The sequence below is a fragment of the Onychostoma macrolepis genome, chromosome 08, assembly GCF_012432095.1.
Source record: "Onychostoma macrolepis isolate SWU-2019 chromosome 08, ASM1243209v1, whole genome shotgun sequence".
NCBI classification, from domain to species: Eukaryota; Metazoa; Chordata; class Actinopteri; order Cypriniformes; family Cyprinidae; genus Onychostoma; species Onychostoma macrolepis.
The window spans coordinates 9,998,953-10,017,276 of record NC_081162.1 but is presented as its reverse complement, the minus strand read 5'-3'; the positions used below and the strand labels follow the sequence as shown (position 1 = coordinate 10,017,276).

Sequence of the window (18,324 nt, the reverse complement as noted above, 5' to 3'; positions counted from 1 at the left end):
GAAGGAAGCAAAACCTACGGTGGTCCCGCCCTCACACATACGTCACGCTTTCTTTCTGTGAAATGATTGGGCTAGAGCCCGTCAGTCAAGTAAACGTCACGTAAACGAGTCGAGTGTTTCCGGGTATTCAGAGAAGAAAGAAAAAAAATCAGTCTATCGCCATGTTTCACAGAGAAATATCTGTCAAACGCTTATAACAGTTTTATTGAGCGTTGTGTTTGTGAGTGTGGAAACACAGGTGTTTTGTCATTTAGACTCAAGATAGAGCTACAGTGGATGGTCGGAGCGCGGGACGGTGATTTTACAGTAAGTGGCGCGTGTTGATGTTTGTGTTTAGCAGGCGAGCTAATGCTCAGCGAGCGGAAACTCAAACATGTTCTTCTCTGTATGTTCGCATAAACTACACCACTACATACACTTAAAGAATACACAGAGGTATGTTAAACGTGTTCTCACTGGATAAGAATAGCTAGGTTTTGATAAGCGGAAAGTGGGTGGGTTTGTTAGCAGTAGCAGGCTGTGGCTCACTATGTCAGTCAGCCTGCCTTTAGAGCAGAGAGGGCTTTACCAGTAGTAAACACCGTGTTGTCAGTTCCACAGTGGGCATTATTCCTTTCTAAAAGGTACCAAGGTAACTGCGTTCCCCCCGAAAACACCATAATTACAAGTGTAAAATCTTAAAAAGTTAATACGGGGTCTGATTCGGACAGAGTAGGAATCTGTCAGAAGTTTTTCTGTTACGTTGTTTCATTTTTTTTTGTTGACAGTGGCAAAATATACATTTAATGTAATAACAGCAGCTGTAGTAATTGTAATTTTTTAGCTAAAGCCTTTAAGTCAAGTCATCTTTATTGATATAGCGCTTTTAACAATACAGATTGTGTCAAAGCACTTAACAGTATCAAATTGGAGGATAGAGTGTTTTCAGTTAAAGGCATTTCATTATTGAATTCAGAGATGTCATTGTCTAGCTCAGTTTAGTTTAAATTGTATCTGTGCAATCAAATCGGCGATAATCGCTAGAAATTAAGTGTCCCCAATTGAGCAAGCCAGAGGCCACAGAGGCAAGGAACCAAAACTCCCTCTGTTACCATGGTGAATTTCTGTGAGAGGTGGAATAGATGACAGTCAATAGCTAATCAATACAGTATTGATTGTACTGAACGGTCATTGTTTAAAAACAGCTTTACACAAAATCTTGATGTTTATAATATTTTAATATCTTCATGCCTTGTAGCCGCATTTAGAAGATTTGTGCAGGCGATGATATATTTACATTTTGCGACAATATAAACAATCAAGTTGATATTTGCTAAATTGTCAGTATACTGTATGTATAGATATTTGTTTTACATTGATTTGTGAACATTGTAATGTTGTTGCTTCAGATTGGAATATATTTGCGTAGTTTCTACGATCAAACCCTTGTCCTTGTAATAAGTACACTGTAAATCGCCTTGGATGCGTGATAGATTTAGTAATTGTAATACAATTGTTTTCAATTGCTGATAATGATATTTAGACGTCAATATTTAGATTTTTGAATAATAATAAAAAACATTTTTTAAAACTATTGACAAGGCTGTTTGTAGATTTCATAACTGACACAAGGAGGTAATAACACTTCAGTTTATTTCATGGTCATTATATGAGGATGAAAATATTTCATGCATCAAAAAGTTCATAAAGACATTGTAAAAGTAATCCATATTAATTTGAAGAGACGGTTGCTTTATAATGATGAGTTTATTTATTTACAGCTATTATTCACATATACACATTGATCAGCGCATAGCCTACACAGAGCACATCAAATATTGTAAACAAAAGCTCAAACATGCTTGCATGACCTCTGAGAACAAACCTCATGTTTCTTAGGCGTCCATACCATATTTAAAGAACGTTTTGGAACAGTGGACTTTCAATGGAGTCTCTCAGGTTTCATTAAAAATATCTTCATTTGTGTTTTGAAGATCAGAAAAAAAGTTTTTCCGGTTTGAAATGACATAAGAGTAGGTAAATGAATTTTCATTTTGTGTATACTATTCTTTTAATTGGCCTGAGCTATATATATTGGTCTGTCTCTACAAATTATTAATGACTTTTTCCATTGAGGTTTAGTATGAATTTCTGTATCTTTGTACAACCGAAATATTGCACTGTTGTCTCTCCACAGAGTGTCTTTTAATACAGTTGAAGTGGCACGCAATGCACCATGGAGGAGGCCCACCAAATATGCAGAGGAACCTTCAGAGATCCAAGTCCTTCACTGGATCTGAGGCAGAAGACCAACAGCAGCAGCAACAACTACCACAGCAGCCCCAACAACAACAACAGCAGCAGCCCATGCCGGTTACTCAACAACAGCCGGCAAATGCCAATCACCCCCAGTCACCGGTGACATCTTTTGCTCCTTCCGCCAGTCCCTCTGCGCCACAGTCTCCCAATTACCAAATCATCATGAGTCGGAGTCCGGTCACAGGCCAGAACATGAACATCACTTTACAGAACGTGGGACCAATGGTTCCTGGGAACCAGCAGATCACCCTCGCCTCTCTTCCTCTCCAGAGCCCAGCATCCCCTGGCTTTCAGCACCAGCCCCAGCAGTGGAGGTTCGAGCCCGGGTCTTCGTCTTACGTGGTGACATCACCCTTGCCCCAGACAATGCAGTCTCAAAGTCCAACCCAGCACAGTCCGGTCCCCATACAAGCTGTGCCCAGGCCGAGTGCTCCTGGGTCGGCTCTGGGAGTGTGTGGTCAGAGCCCAACGCGGTTTGTGGAGGCAGGTATAATGGTTAGGCAAATCAGCTTGGGCAGCCCACCTGGAAGTGGTCATTTTGTGTACCAGGATGGAACAGGATTGACTCAACTGGCTACAACAACAGCAGGAGCCGTTCAGCTGACCTCACCTGGGACACCAGGGGCTGTCAGAGAAAGACGCCTGTCCCAGCCGCACTCTCAAACCGGGGGCACCATACACCATTTGGGGCCACAGAGCCCTGTTGCGACAGGGGCTGCTCTCCCGACGTTGGGCAGCCCTGGGCACATCACCACCTCCAATCTTCCTCCTCAGATCAGTAGTATCATCCAAGGCCAATTAGCGCGTCCCATGATTTTTGAGAAGACAGCGCAAGGTGTTGTGGCTGGTGTGGCGTCCCCGGCAACAGCCTCTTTTGGGGTCCCCTCCGCCATCCCTCCATCCAGCCCATCCAGGAGCAACCCTCCCCAGGGCCTCGCCAACCAGTCCCTGACTCCCACCAGCATGAAGAAGATGCAGATGAAGAAGCTGGAGGAGATTGCACCCTCAAATCCAGAAGTGGCGCAGTTGAGGAAGCAGTGTCTAGAGCATCATGCAAAGAAGATGGAGAGTCTAAAGGAGGTGTTTAAGGAGTACCTGATTGAGCTGTTTTTCCTGCAGCATCTGCAGGGAAACATGATGGACTACCTTACTTTCAAGAAAAAGCCCTGTGTGCCTCTCTTCACCTACCTGAGGCAAAATGATCTTGACCTTGAAGATGAAGAGGAGGAGGAAGAGCAGTCAGAAGTCATCAATGATGAGGTAAAAGAAATGCATTTGGCTCTTATCTGCAAGGTTTTCAAATGTCACATGACCCTTCAGAAATCATTCTTATTTGCAAATTTGCTGCTCAAGGAAAACATTGCTTATCTGTGTTGAAAACAGTTTTTTTTTGGAAGCTGTTTTTTTGAGGATTATTTTGATAAATTTTTGAATTGATAGAAATCTTACACACACACACACATGCACACACATGCACATACACACACACACACACACACACACACACATATATATATATATATATATATATATATATATATATATATATCTTTACTGTCACCTTTATCAATTTAATGCATCCTTGTTGATTAAAAGTATTAATTCCTTTCAAATTCTTTACCCCCCCAAAATATACTAAAAAATCTAAATATACATCAATTCATAAATGAGTAAATTAATAGATCCATATTATAAAAATAATCATCATCATGTGATGTCTTTGTGACCCATGAAACAACTTTTCTTTGTATGGAACTCTTGCTGTCTTTTTCATTTGGAAATATCAAGATGTATTTTTCTCTGGCTTTGTATCTTTCATCTGTTTCTATGACAACCTCTCAGGTGAAAGTAGTGACTGGAAAGGATGGACAGACGGTGACTCCTGTTGCTATAGCTACACAACTCCCACCCAACGTGTCTGCAGCGTTCTCTGCTCAGCAGCAGTTCCAGGTGATGGAGGCTTCCGTACTAGAAATGTGAAGGAGGAATCATTCAGAACATTTCCAAAATGTTAACATTCAGTATGATAGGGCTTTTATTATGTGGTTTGACAGAATTGTAATATTAGACATAATCAGGCAAGCTTTAGTTAAGGTCACCAGTATTGTTTTTGCTGTGTGTGAATGAGACTCTCACTTTGGTTTGTTTTCCGTCTCATAGACCCATGCCGGGGTGGCAGGTGGCAGCATCTCGAACCCTGTGGACATGGAGGCTTTCAAACGGCAGCAGGCCATGGCACAAGCAGGTAGGGCGACGTTGACGCAGGGCAAAAGTGGAAGACTGTTTTGTTTTCATTTGTTTCTTTATTCCCGCTTTTGTTTTCTGTTTTTCCGTTTGCTGTTCTTCCTTTTTTTTTCTCCCCTTCCAATTCGCTTCTGCTTACTCACTATTCCAGCATCTTTTCCCAGCTCTGTGTTTGAAGCCTGTAATCCAGAAAATGGGGAGCGGAGCTTCCCAACAGCTACCTGCTGGTGTGCAAACATCATTGCCATGTGACAAGTGTTATTTCTCCTTCTTTTGGTTTTTCCTGTTCTATCTCTCATTTTTTGGGAGGGAGTTTTCTCTTTTTTTTTTTGCGTTTTGAGGGTATTGTGTGTTTTGCATCCCAGATCAGGCTAAGAGGTCCCGGATGGAAGTGGGTCGGCATGGGATGATATTCCAGCACCCCGCTGTAACTCCTTTAGGATCTCCCGGCGTTCCCCTCCAGCAGCTCATGCCGACAGCGCAAGGTAGGAGCGCCGTTGCGTCTCGGGACAGATCCGCTCTTGTGACCGTTATTCAATGCTGCTGGAGGTCAGGGTTCATTCCAGAGTTCCCAAAGTTGATCCCACCTTTTTTTCCAAGCATCATCTACCAGTTGTGATCCACTTGTTGGGACTCCGTTCAGACTTAGCCCTCATTTAAAATCTTTCTCTAAGCGTCAGAGGGACAGCTGGGCAGAAGATACAGCTGAAGATCAATTTGGAAGACATCACATTTTTTTCCATTTATGATTTGCTCATTAGTTCCTTGAGCCATTCACCTCATCCGTTTACGTTCTTCTTTGCCATATTGGCATCTCTGATTCCATCCAGGGCTCATCAGATGATAAGCCCCAAACTGTCTACTGGGATGTCCTATTTCACATAGTGTTTGTTTTGCGTTTAGTTCTGCGGCTTTATAGTTGACATCTCCTCTCCTGATCCTACAAAGCTCCTCCTTCACTTCCTTAAATTCACTGCATTGTCAACTTGGAATCTAAATGCATTTTCAGTCTTGGTTCCCTTCATCTAGAGAGTTATTTTCGTTTCTTCTCGTTTTATCGTCACCATGTTTTCAGTTCCCACCCTCATCTTCAGTTTCCATAGCATTGCTTCATGACCTGATGGTGATGAGCCGAAAGTGGCGCTCAGGAAAGGTCTTATAATCAAGCAGATTAACCTCAGAAAGCTTCGGAGCTGACAAATTGATGTAGTTGGTAATTTAGCTCATGATGAAATGCTAAAAGAGGGAGATACTTAGTGTTTACAGCTGGGCTTTACCTTCTTCTGTGCTAAACTTCCCTTGTCATTCCTCTGCTATACCCTCTGCTTTGCTGTTGTGTAGCTCAAGTATTAATGCAGATGTTCCAGACATTACCTGCTTTGTGCATGTTCATGAAGTGTGTCAGTGCTTCAGTCGTGTCCATTACCTTTCTGTGCTTTTTTTTTTTTTTTCTTTCGAGTTCTTCTCCTATTTTTGTTTTATTTTGTTTCCTTAATTTGATTCTTTTTTTATATCTAGACTTTTCCACTTATGGATAGTTCAATGGTAATGCATGATTAGTTTTGTTCTTCATAGTAGTATTCTTAAGCATTGAACGAAATATTTTGATTTTCACATTTACGAGTTCTAATTTTCATTCATTAGAACATGTATATCTTTCTTGATTTTTGTTATGTAGTCATTGTGACACAAACGGTATTTTTCATTAATGTTCCCTTTTCTCCAGCATTGTGTAACACATTGCTGGTAATTCATAACATCATATCCATAAAACAAAAGAAGTTTAGTTGAAACACAAATGGGTAAAGTTGTGTCTGAGTTCTATTGCATTTCACAATCAAAATACATTTTTAGATATGTAAAGAATGCAGCACTGTTTTCATGAAAATAAAACTTGCTGTACTGTATTGTACTGTATTACAGTGATTTATTTAAAATTCTGTAATATTTTTTCCAGTACAAATTGTTGGCGGTTTTACATTTTACATTAACAAAAATGTGTAAATATTTTTTTTTTATATAAGATAATAAATTACATTTAAGTTACTGTATAAAATCGTTTTATAATAATAATTATAAAGTAAATATTGTCTAACATCAAGGTAATGAGTATTGGAGAGAAATGTTTTTAATTGTCATACAAATAATGTGTCAGTTAAAATTATAATACTAATCTTTGTATTTTTTTAAGCTAAGTATAATTTCTTATTTCTTCAGATTTGTAGGTGTCAAATACAACATTTTGGCCTTTCAGTATGGGCCTTTAGGGTGCTAATAAAAAATATGAAAGAATGCAGTCTGTGGTCTCTGTAGACAGACATGAGCTAAGACAATGTATTGTGTTTCCAATTCTTCATTTTCTCCTTCTGTGGAACTCTTCTTTGCTCTCCATTTCCCTCTCCATCTTTCTCTCCTCTCTTTCCTCTCTCTGTTCTGTTTCCTTCATCTTGCCCCCCATAACAGGAGGCATGCCCCCGACTCCACAAACAGTCCAGATTGGTGGGCAGAAACAGAACCAGCAACAGTACGACCCGTCCAAAGGTCCCCCAGTCCAGAACGCCGCCAGTCTCCATACGCCACCCCCACAGCTTCCAGGCCGCCTCCCCCAGGGTGGGCTCCCTATGGCTGGCCTGCCTCTCTCCCTGTCCCAGGGCCAGGCCATGGTGGTGGACCAGCATGCTCCAGTGGCTGGTGGTCAGCTCCAGGTGAAGGTGCAGGGTGCCGGGGCCGTGCTGGCTCCAGTCAACCCACATGCGCAGCTACAGGCACAGCTTCAGCAGATGCAGTCAGGACTCCACCTACAGATGCAGCAGCAACAGCAGATGCAGCAGTTGGTCACGCAGCCAGGACAGGCAGTGAGTATGCTAAAAGACATTTAGGACTATGCCACAGAAAACCTTACTAACCACATTAAAAAGATTATCTTCCTTGTTTAAAAAAGCTTGTTCTGCTTATTATGGTAGTAATAAAAGTGTGTAAAAATGGTCACATTTCTGATGGGCACTCTAGCTTCTGGACTGTGTTGCTTTAGAGAATGAAAATGCTTTATATACAGTTGCAATAAACATGCTGTGCAGTATAGATATTATTAATTAATTATATTAATATTCCTCGATCTTAAATAACCAAAGCATGTTTTCCAATCTTTTAATTAATATTTCAAAAAGAAGGAAAAAATACATTTAGCAAAATTGACACAGAGACTTCCAAGAATATTTGCGATGCAAAGGAACAATTGAGTTTAAGTCTCTTTATATTTTTACTTTTAAAGGTTTTTTATTAAATATAAAAATTATTTAATGATATACTCTACAACAAAAATACACAGAACTAAACAACATTTCCCTATTCATATTTTTCCCGAAATAAATGCCTTATTTGTACTTAAATAAATGCCACACAGAGACTTCCAAGAATGTTTGAGGGATGATGCAAAAGAACAGTTGAATCTTGAAATAACTGGGTGGTTTCAACTCATTTACGAAAAATGATTCAAACTCTAAAGTCATTTTTGCTGCTGATGTTTTAATCAGAGAAACTATTAATTAAAATCTGCTGGATAGGAAGAATAAAAAATTTGTCTGATGAAACTTTCTTTAGGAAACATAATAGGAAATAAATAAAAAGTGCAATAAATTCATTACAATATTCAACTTTATATCAACAGCAAAATCATTATGACTGTATCATGAATATTCAATATATTGCACAGCCCTACTCCAACAGTAGATTTTGTTACAGTTCATCCTCTCTCTCTTTTTCAGACTGTGGCACTTGTGCGTCCTGGATCAGATTCTTCCCAGCCTGCCCAGCGTTTGTTGTCCAACTCTCTCTCCAACCCTGCCATGTCTCCTGCTCCTCTAACATCCCCATCTCTCTCCTCCCCACACCCTTCTGTTCCGGTCCGCACCCCCAGTACTGGCCTCAGCCTCTCTCCTGCTGCCCAGTCCAAACTCGCTACCACGAATGGCACCACCGGGCTGAAAATGTCCGGTCTGGGTCAGAGTCCAGTTGGGCAGAACTCACAGGAATGCTCTCAGGACAAGCAAGCAGAACAAGCCAAGCGGGTGAGAACTATCAGATTAGAATAAGATTTTTTAGTATGCATTAAAGTAGCACATTTTGTTGTATATGTTGCCTATAATATCTCACACAAGAGCCTAACGTGTGATTGTAGGAGAGTCATGTGCACCAGCGCATTGCAGATCTCCGTAAAGAAGGCCAGTGGTCAGCTAGCCGCTTACCCAAGCTGCAGGAGACCTGCAGGCCCAAATCCCACTGGGACTACCTGCTCGAGGAGATGCAGTGGATGGCTGCTGACTTTGCCCAGGAAAGGCGCTGGAAGATGGCTGCTGCCAAGAAGGTGAGAAGACTCACACTCAGTCTATGATATTACAAACTGATTATATGTACATTAGATGTAAATATATGATTATATGCACAGCCGATGTAGCGGTCAAGTGTAACCTCAATGTATTCGGCCACGTTCTAGTCCCATTGACCATTCAGTATAGAGCCGGCTAAAATTCAGCTTCAATTTTAAGTTAAACAATCTCTCTCTGTGTAGCTTGTGCGCACATGTGCACGTTACCATGTTGAACAGAAGAAGATGGAGGAACGTGAGAAGAGGGAGGAGGAGATGAGGCTGCGGCACATTGCCAGCACCATCGCCCGTGGGGTTGAATACTTCTGGTCCAATATTGAACAGGTACATTTACATTCAATTCAGCATTTATTGGCCAAGTATGCATAACATACAAGGAATTTACTGCCGGTATGAGGCGTCCCACACACACAAAAAGTTACATGTCATAGATACCAGTGTTATTTTAGTATTATAATAGTATTTATTATAATACTATTTGTTAATATGTCAGTAAGATTTTATTATACATTTTATTCTAGTTTTAGTCATTTTAGTACTTCAACTTAAACTCATTTTAGTTACTTGCCAATACAACATTTCATTTCAATTTAAGTTGTTTACTTTTTATTTCACTTAACAGAAACTATATTTAATAGTTTTTAACTTTAGTTTTAGTTAACAATAACAACACTGACTTATACTTTAGTACTAGAACAAAACTGAAAAATAAAAGTAAAAAAATAAAATAAAATCAAGGAATTATTTTCTATGATTAAGATGTTTAGCAACCTCATAGGCATTCACCTGTGTTTGGGTTCATTGCATTTCACTCGGTGTGTGTCAGATTCAAAATAATGCATCATATTTATTATAAATTAGTATTCATGTTTTTTTTCTCTCTGTCTTACCACAGGTCGTAGAAATTAAGCTGCGTTTTGAGATCTATGACAAACGACAAAAAGTTCTTAGCTTGCAGAAGGCTGTGAGTAAAGGTGAGATTAATTAATGTTATCTGACTTGTCTTAACTGAATGTTCAGACTTAGTTTATTAATTCAGAAGAGACTTTGTATTGCTGCAGGCCAGTGTGCTAAAGTGACCCAGTCATCTGGAGAGAAGTCCGATAAAGAGAGTAAAGGGGTAAGATCTTCTCCATGTGTTCTCCAAGATCCTTCCTTATTGCTGCTTCACTCATCCTTTGATTGTAATTGACAATTTGTCTTCCCTTTTTTCCCTTTCAGCAGGAGACTGGCCCATCCCGCAAGAGAAAGCCAAGCACCTCGTTGTCGGATGTAGAGGGTACATAGTGCATTTATACATAGTTTGCTTACCGTTTTCTGTGTGCATGCTGCTGATTGCTCTGATGTTGTTTTGCAGTTGAAGATGAGGAAAGTACAATAGAGGAGCAGGAGGCTGTGGAGGTGGCAGCTGATCAGAAAGCAGAGCTGGCTGAACTAACAAAAGAAGGTTAGTTTTACATCTTAAACTTATGGGCATGTCTTTAAATGGTAATGTATTTTTTGTTTTCCTCCTTAATATTTTGGAAATATATCAGACTATGTACGAGCATAGTGTGTTAGATGTTTAGACAGACTAAATTATATAATACTTATTTTGGGCATTTTTAAGGTCTTTTAAGATCATGCCTTCTCAAAAATATTTGAAACATATTGTAACTATTGGGCTCCTAACTAACTATTTTTACTAGTGCTGTCAGTCGATTAAAAAAATTAATTGCGTTAATCATAGTCATGGTTTAAAATACTCAATAATCAAATTTAAAATACTAGGATTTACCTTCCGCCAGGTATGAGACATAATCCTTATTATTCTTTTATCATTATTCTTTTGTTTTTATTCAGCCATTATCAGCCTTTATACTGGCAATAAAACGTTTACCAAGCCACATCGCTTCAATCGCAGTATAAATTTACCCAACTATTCTCAAAAGTATTTCTAAATAAATACAACAAGAAGTATTATGACAAAATGCATTATGAAGAAGAATTGGACCTGTTCTGCAGCTGTATTAGAGCTAATATTAGCATCATGCTACATAAGACAATTTATGAGCTTAATAGTACACTTTTACTCAGAACTCACTTCAAACCACCATCGAGTGTTTGTAATAACTTGCTTTTTCGATCACATGTGGAATTTGGTCGTTTACTGTTGTTAAAATATGCTATTTATAGCCTTTTATATCGCTGCACAAATTAGCATTTCAGATGTACACATTTCATCTCAAGAAAATCACATACAAATATCCTATCATAATCGTGCGTTCCAAGTATAATCAACCTGCAATGCAATCGTTCACGTAATGCATTAAGTGCAGTTACTAATAATATTACATGTTCATTTCTTGTTTATTTCATGTTTATACACATTTGACAGTAAAGCACTAAACTTGAGTTGGGAAGCTTACAAAATGTATTTTATTAACAACAGTAGCATGTGCAAAATCAAATTTTTATGTAGAAAAGGTACTCTTATTAATTTATTACTTATTAGTCTTATTACTTATTAATTATTATGTGTGATTTAGTAGCAAATTGAAGAAAAGTTTGTTTTTCAAACCCCTTTGTGACTTTTCTTACTTCATACACAAAAAGAGCAGTACTCTGACAAAATCTGACTTTCATGATGATTTGATATTTTATAATAGTGATTTTATAATTATTTATAATGTCAAAATATAAAGGAAAATGTATAAATGCATGACTTATAAGCCTATAAGTGCTCCTCTGTTATAATGGTGATTCAATGTATTTTTAAATTTTGCATAAGTGTTTGTTCACCGCAGTATATTTTGGTCATCCCATTCAAAATAACATTCAAACTGGATTATTTTGGAGCTTTAAAGTACTGGAAACAGTTATGTGAAATTCTTGAAAGTAACTGAAAATTACTTGAATTTCTCTCTCAAAAGGTTATACAAACCCTGAAATGAATAATGTAATAACATTCGACTATTTCTGCCACAACACCATGGTTACAGTTAGCGTTACTGCTTCTGGTTTTCTGCTTCAGCTCTGTCTGACCTTAGATTTCTGTGCAGAATTTGAATGCATCTCACTAGATCTCACTAGAATCTTTTTTCATTCTGCGGTGAATTCAATTTTATTAACAAACCATTAGGAAACAATACCGAGTATATAACACGTCAAACTCCAGAAAACACAAGCATATCGCTGAAAAAAAAAAAAAATTAATTAAATTGCTGAGAACACTGCATAGCCCATACACCTGGACATTTGACCGCACACAGGAAATACATTAGACTAAGCGTTTTAAAAAATTATATATATATATATATATATATATATATATATATATATATATATATATATATATATATATATAAAACGTTTTTTCAGTACATCCATGAGATTTCCATGTTCCACTTTTAAGACGCATCACTTAGCCACAACCTACAGATCCCACAACACAAACATAAAAGCAAGCATAGGCAGTGCTGCGTGCATGATTTGGCATGACAGAACGCGCATCAAGTATGCATCAGTTTAATACAATAGATGCTACACTAAGTGAAAATAGCAGTATTTTTTAGTGATATGCTATTTACACTAAGTGCAAATAGCTATAGATTCTATTTATTCTATGTTAAAATAGCAGGATATTCTGCTAATTACTTACTGCAAATAGTGGCAATTATCTGCACCTCAGTATTGTAATACATTATAAAACAGTATGCGATAATGACTTATTGAGTGTAAATCTTAATTTTAATTCAAATTATTAAATGGATGCCACCTTATTGGGACAAAAGCCCTCCCTACACCTACCCTAACCCTACCCGATACTTTATTTTCAACTTTTTGATTATTTCCTTCATTTTTAATAAAAGTAAATGCTTTTCTGATGTAATTTGAAATGTGAAAAGGGAGAAAAAAAGTTCTCCAAAAGGTGGATTCGAACCCGGGTCAATCGTATTACACACACTTGACCACCTGCACCACTGGAGTTGACGAGTGAGCTCCGTCTTTTGTAATGTTGACTAGTCCAATTACGTGGCAGGCTCTTTGCACTTAGTGTAGAGGCTGATTTAAATAGACACTCTGAGTGTTCTGCAAAGAGGTGGAGGTAATAATTTTGCAGTAGCCTGTAATGTTTGTGCTTGTTTCTGTATGATATAATTGTACATATATCTATTAAAATACTGATATTCTGGCCTATTACTCCTCCCTGAACTTCCCTCTGCCCTGTATCTTGCTCTCTCATTGGCTGCAAGTCATCGGCGATGTATTTTTCAGTCAGAACTCATTGCACACAGCGTGATTGTGAATCGCCGACAGCTCCAGATATTTAGCATGCCAAATATTTTGCGGTCGGCGATTCTCTCAGATCGTGTCTTTGATAATTCACACTGCGTGATTGTCACTCGCGTGAACAAGCAGCGATTTGCCTCCGATTTCGGGCATTTGTCGGCGATTTATCAAAACCTGTCGGCGAGTGAAAAATCGGGCTAAAATCGTGCAGTGTGAACTCGGCATTACATTTGATGACTCGATCGGTACTCGCTATACTTGGCCGATCTCACGAACCGATCGCAATTTGATGACGTCAACGCGTGAGGACGTACATGATGTGTGGCGATATAAATTATTTGGCGCCGCATTCATGTCATCACCGGCGTGGAAATGCTATCAAGTTTCGAGAAACAATGAAAAATTTGTTATTTGTCATGTATGTTTTGCATGATGATATGATGAATGGACGTCATCTTTTCAATGGACAATCTGCGCATCACTGCACTTGTTTGCGGCGCGTTACGGCTCCACCGCCACCGGAGCTTATCACGGCCACTCTAGTCAGTGCTCGTGTTTATACCAGCCTGCCGTGGCATGTTTCAAAAGCGGCTCTCCTCACGGCTAGGCTAGAAATGGTCATTTGTGAGTTGGCACCGCGTGGAGGACGGAACAAAACCTCGTCGGAGCCGTAAGGAGTAACGGTAACATAATATGCTGATCCTGGGCTGCTTTTAAATGAACATTTATTCATAAAACAAAATATCTTCTTTGGCCATATTAGCCTACTCAATAGCATTAACACAGGCTTTATGCTGCCTTCAGGTGCTATCGGAAATTTCGTATCAAGTGCTTTAATGTGGGAAATAATAAATGTAGCATCCCATTGGTTGACATTCATTGCGCTATACATGCAGTTTGCTGTCAATTCTGGAATTTCGGTCAAATATAGGTGCATCTCAATAAATTAGAATGTTATGGAAAAGTTCATTTATTTCAGTAATTCAACTCAAATTGTGAAACTCGTGTATTAAATAAATCCAGTGCACACAGACTGGAGTAGTTTAAGTCTTTGGTTCTTTTAATTGTGATGATTTTGGCTCACATTTAACAAAAACCCACCAATTCACTATCTCAACAAATTAGAATATGGTGACATACCAATCAGCTAATGAACTCAAAACACCTGCAAAGGTTTCCTGAGCCTTCAAAATGGTCTCTCAGTTTGGTTCACTAGGCTACACAATCATGGGGAAGACTGCTGATCTGACAGTTGTCCAGAAGACAATCATTGACGCCCTTCACAAGGAGGGTAAGCCACAAACATCCACTGCCAAAGAAGCTGGCTGTTCACAGAGTGCTGTATCCAAGCATGTTAACAGAAAGTTGAGTGGAAGAATTTGGGTGAACTTCAGAAGGAATGGTCTGAGGCTGGGGTCAAGGCATCAAGAGCCACCACACACAGACGTGTCAAGGAATTTGGCTACAGTTGTCATTCCTCTTGTTAAGCCACTCCTGAACCACAGACAACGTCAGAGACGTCTTACCTGAGCCAAGGAGAAGAAGAACTGGACTGTTGCCCAGTGGTCCAAAGTCCTCTTTTCAGATGAGAGCAAGTTTTGTATTTCATTTGGAAACCAAGGTCCTAGAGTCTGGAGGAAGCCCAAGTTGCTTAAAGTCCAGTGTTAAGTTTGCACAGTCTGTGATGATTTGGGGTGCAATGTCATCTGCTGGTGTTGGTCCATTGTGTTTTTCGAAAACCAAATGTTGAATGTCGCCGAATTGAGGCAGTAATTAAAGCAAAAGGAGCCCGTACCAAGTATTGAGTACATGTACAGTAAATGAACATACTTTCCAGAAGGCCAACAATTCACTAAAAATGTTTTTTTATTGGTCTTATGAAGTATTCTAATTTGTTGAGATGGTGAATTGGTGGGTTTTTGTTAAATTTGAGCCAAAATCATCACAATTAAAAGAACCAAAGACTTAAACTACTTCAGTCTGTGTGCATTGCATTTATTTAATACACGAGTTTCACAATTTGAGATGAATTACTGAAATAAATGAACTTTTCCACGACATTCCAATTTATTGAGATGCACCTGTACATGCTTATTTCACTGCTTATAAAACATACAATATGCTTCGAATGATTGTTCATATCTAGTCTACAAATACAATACTTTAGCGACAAGACAAAGGGATGTAGTTGTTGTGAGAACAGCATTGACAGCAGCAATGGTTGTTCCCTCCACCATGTATAAAATTTATGACCCGCCCAACTCAGAAACTCGGGTATCAAAATTATTCCGAATTTCCCAGAAGAAAATACGACTTGAGAGGCCGTTCAGATTCCAATTTCCGATTAGGAAACTCATATTTATGATAATTCCGATAGCACGTGAAGGCAGCATTACTCCTTTCAAACTTTATCTGGAATGTCACCATTTCTGTCACTGCAACTCCCCGATCAGGCGAACACACACACACACACACAAATGAAATCGTCTGCCTGATGAAAAATGAATTTTAAAAAATGTAGTTAATATTTGCATCATTTATGATTTATTTTATCCACCCCCAAATAATCAGAATGCATTTTTTATTACCCACTCCGGATTATCCGCAGCGCCCTAACTGTATTTATTTTTGTCTTATATTAAGTATCCTGATATACGTAATGTTATGTATAAACCCCATTTTAAAAGGTATATTAAAATGTTCACTGTATAAGGAATACTTTTTGTGATTTATTTAACATTATTACATATGTTATTGAAGTATCAGAATCAGCATCGGTATCGGCCGATCACCATGACAAGAAATCTGTACTCTGTATCGGCTGCAAAAATCCTGATCAGAGCAATCCCTACTGTTCATACAATTTAATAATTTCATAAATGTTTTCAAATGTTTTTAGTGGATTTTGAGATACAATTGAATTTTGTGCACAGGCTAATAATTAATTTTATAATGTTTTCAGTATGCAAAATGTTTGGTTATTTATAATTCTGCATTACAGCAGCCATCATCCACTGAAGACTCAGTGCAGAGCCACTGTTATAAACTGTGTTTGTTTTGTCTTGTAGCTGGAGTGCCATTGGATGATCTGGTGAAGCAGTATGCTGGTGCTTACGCAGAGGGCTTTGAGTGGCCACAGCCTTCCAGCCAGAGCGAAGATGAAGACAGAGAGGAAGCTGAAGGTTTTTGTACATCTGTTGCTTAAGAACTAACTTAAAAGCCCCATAAAATCCCAGAAATACAAAATAATTCAAATAAATCAGTACTTTTCAAAACTGTTTTTTTTTCGTACCAGTCCGACGAATCTTTTCAGTTTTGCCAAGCAAAAACACGGGCCGTATAATAAGATTTGAGCTAGAATCATGTAAGCGGAGCAGCTGCTGTTGCACAAAAGGGTGAGAGTGGTGGCACTGTTTCGAAAACCAGTGTAAGCAAACACAGAAGAAGAGTATTCCAGAAGATAAGAGAGTGGATGCTGAGTTCTTGTTATCGTTGGTATTTGAGAACCGATTGCTCACATGTGCTTTATACAGAATATCATTTCTATTAATTCTCCACTGAATTATGTGATCTGTAGAGCACCGCCCGTTTTCTTCCACGTGCACGAGTGTTGAGTCGGAGCACGTTCACTCTCTAGATCTTCCGTATTAAATAAAACAAATCAAGTGAAACATTTTTCTACACATGAAATATGAAAGCAAATAGACATGATTATGACGATATATTTTCTTTATGTGTTTTGTATGCAGCTCATGGTATTTTTATAGCAATAAAGGATGTTTATGACAAATATTAGCAGTGTAGCATTGTTAAACATATAAAGAGTGCGTGTGTCTGCTTATTATAGAATCAAAATCAACTATAGATCACAATTGGAAGTTATTACAAGCAGTCGATGATGGTTTAAAGTGGCTAAGCAAATACATTAATAATTGCATACATTTTCAAGTGTAGCTTGATGCTAATTGTACTTCTAATTATATTTTAAGATGTAGCCTATTCTTGTAAGCATTATAGATAGTTTGTGTTTCTGGTGTTGAACCAAACTTTGTTTATCTTAATTTAATGCTGTATATTGAGCAGCGGATGATGTTAAATCCATAAGATGCATATCTGAGGAAAAATGCATTGTTGGTTGGTGCCACCTAGTGTGCAGGTGTGAATTAGCAGAAGGCGAACAATCGTTTCACACTCTGTGTGAAAGCACCGTTCGTCGGCAGTTCGCCTCGCTTTTTCGCATCGCGCTCAGTGTGGAAAGGCCTTAACCGTTAGTCAACGAGAAGAAGCTTGTTCAACCAAAATTTTATTAGCTGCTTAGTCGCAGAAGAAAAAAAAATCCACAGGCGAAGTCATGCAGTTTGTGACGGACAGATCATTAACGGCTTGTCTTTTGTGGTAATTACAGTACATCGGGCAGGACATCCAAATGCTCCCCTATCATTCATCGACCCCAAATATGGCTTCATCTGAAATATGTTAGCAGCAACTTTACATGACCACTCAATTTAATGTTAACAAAAATGTGCACTGTTCCAAGTGTCTGTGCGGAGTGTAAGCTGAATACAGCGAGCTCCCTGTATGACAGATGGAGGTGCCGATGCGGTCACTTGCTCTTAAAATACTTTTTTGGTCATACAGATAAGAGTAATACATATTTCGAATCTGTAAAGACTCTACGTTTATTTGTGTGCTCTCACAATAACAACAAAACAGTGTAAAATAATGACAGGATAGGCTTTCTGCCGTCTCGGTCTCTGTGAACTTGAGCGTGAAACTCCAAAATGATGTGTGTACTTCCCTCACAGACGTGAAAAATATATATAGAGAGAGCGAGTAGGGGTGTAACATGCACATATTCATACCGAAAATTTTCAGTACGGGTCTTTCGGTTCGGTAGGCATGTGAACCGAATAAATTGCATTTTTTTCCACAAGAATACCAACATGGTCACCTTCTCTAGTTTAAGAAGCGGTCTTTCATTTTAGTTTGAAAACCAAATCCTCCGTTGCGCTCTGTCCGCGGCGCACACCTTCGCACTCGTGCTGACGCGCCGAGTATATACCAGGCTCTACACCTGAAGCGCTCGCGCTGAAAGCGCCTCTCTTCACGACACGTGATCAGTGAAA

The 18,324-nt window shown here is 38.8% G+C and overlaps 1 protein-coding gene across 9 annotated transcripts in view; it reads left to right on the top strand.

The window, feature by feature from the left end:
- The first annotated feature begins 105 nt into the window (after positions 1–105).
- ep400 (E1A binding protein p400) overlaps positions 106–18,324 on the top strand; it is a 49,912-nt gene continuing 31,693 nt past the window's right edge. For 5 of the 9 annotated variants that reach the window (XM_058784237.1, XM_058784234.1, XM_058784233.1 and 2 more), the window contains exons 1-13: positions 106–306; positions 2,177–3,558; positions 4,141–4,248; positions 4,459–4,543; positions 7,006–7,397; positions 8,307–8,609; positions 8,720–8,905; positions 9,110–9,250; positions 9,822–9,900; positions 9,988–10,046; positions 10,148–10,205; positions 10,284–10,373; positions 16,267–16,380. In XM_058784237.1, the coding sequence (XP_058640220.1) occupies positions 2,209–3,558; positions 4,141–4,248; positions 4,459–4,543; positions 7,006–7,397; positions 8,307–8,609; positions 8,720–8,905; positions 9,110–9,250; positions 9,822–9,900; positions 9,988–10,046; positions 10,148–10,205; positions 10,284–10,373; positions 16,267–16,380 (2,965 nt within the window). In that variant the 5' untranslated portion in view covers positions 106–306; positions 2,177–2,208. Of the gene's footprint in view, positions 307–2,176; positions 3,559–4,140; positions 4,249–4,458; positions 4,544–4,567; positions 5,028–7,005; positions 7,398–8,306; positions 8,610–8,719; positions 8,906–9,109; positions 9,251–9,821; positions 9,901–9,987; positions 10,047–10,147; positions 10,206–10,283; positions 10,374–16,266; positions 16,381–18,324 lie in introns of those variants that run through there. The other 4 variants (XM_058784240.1, XM_058784238.1, XM_058784232.1 and 1 more) reach the window with 3 other exon arrangements.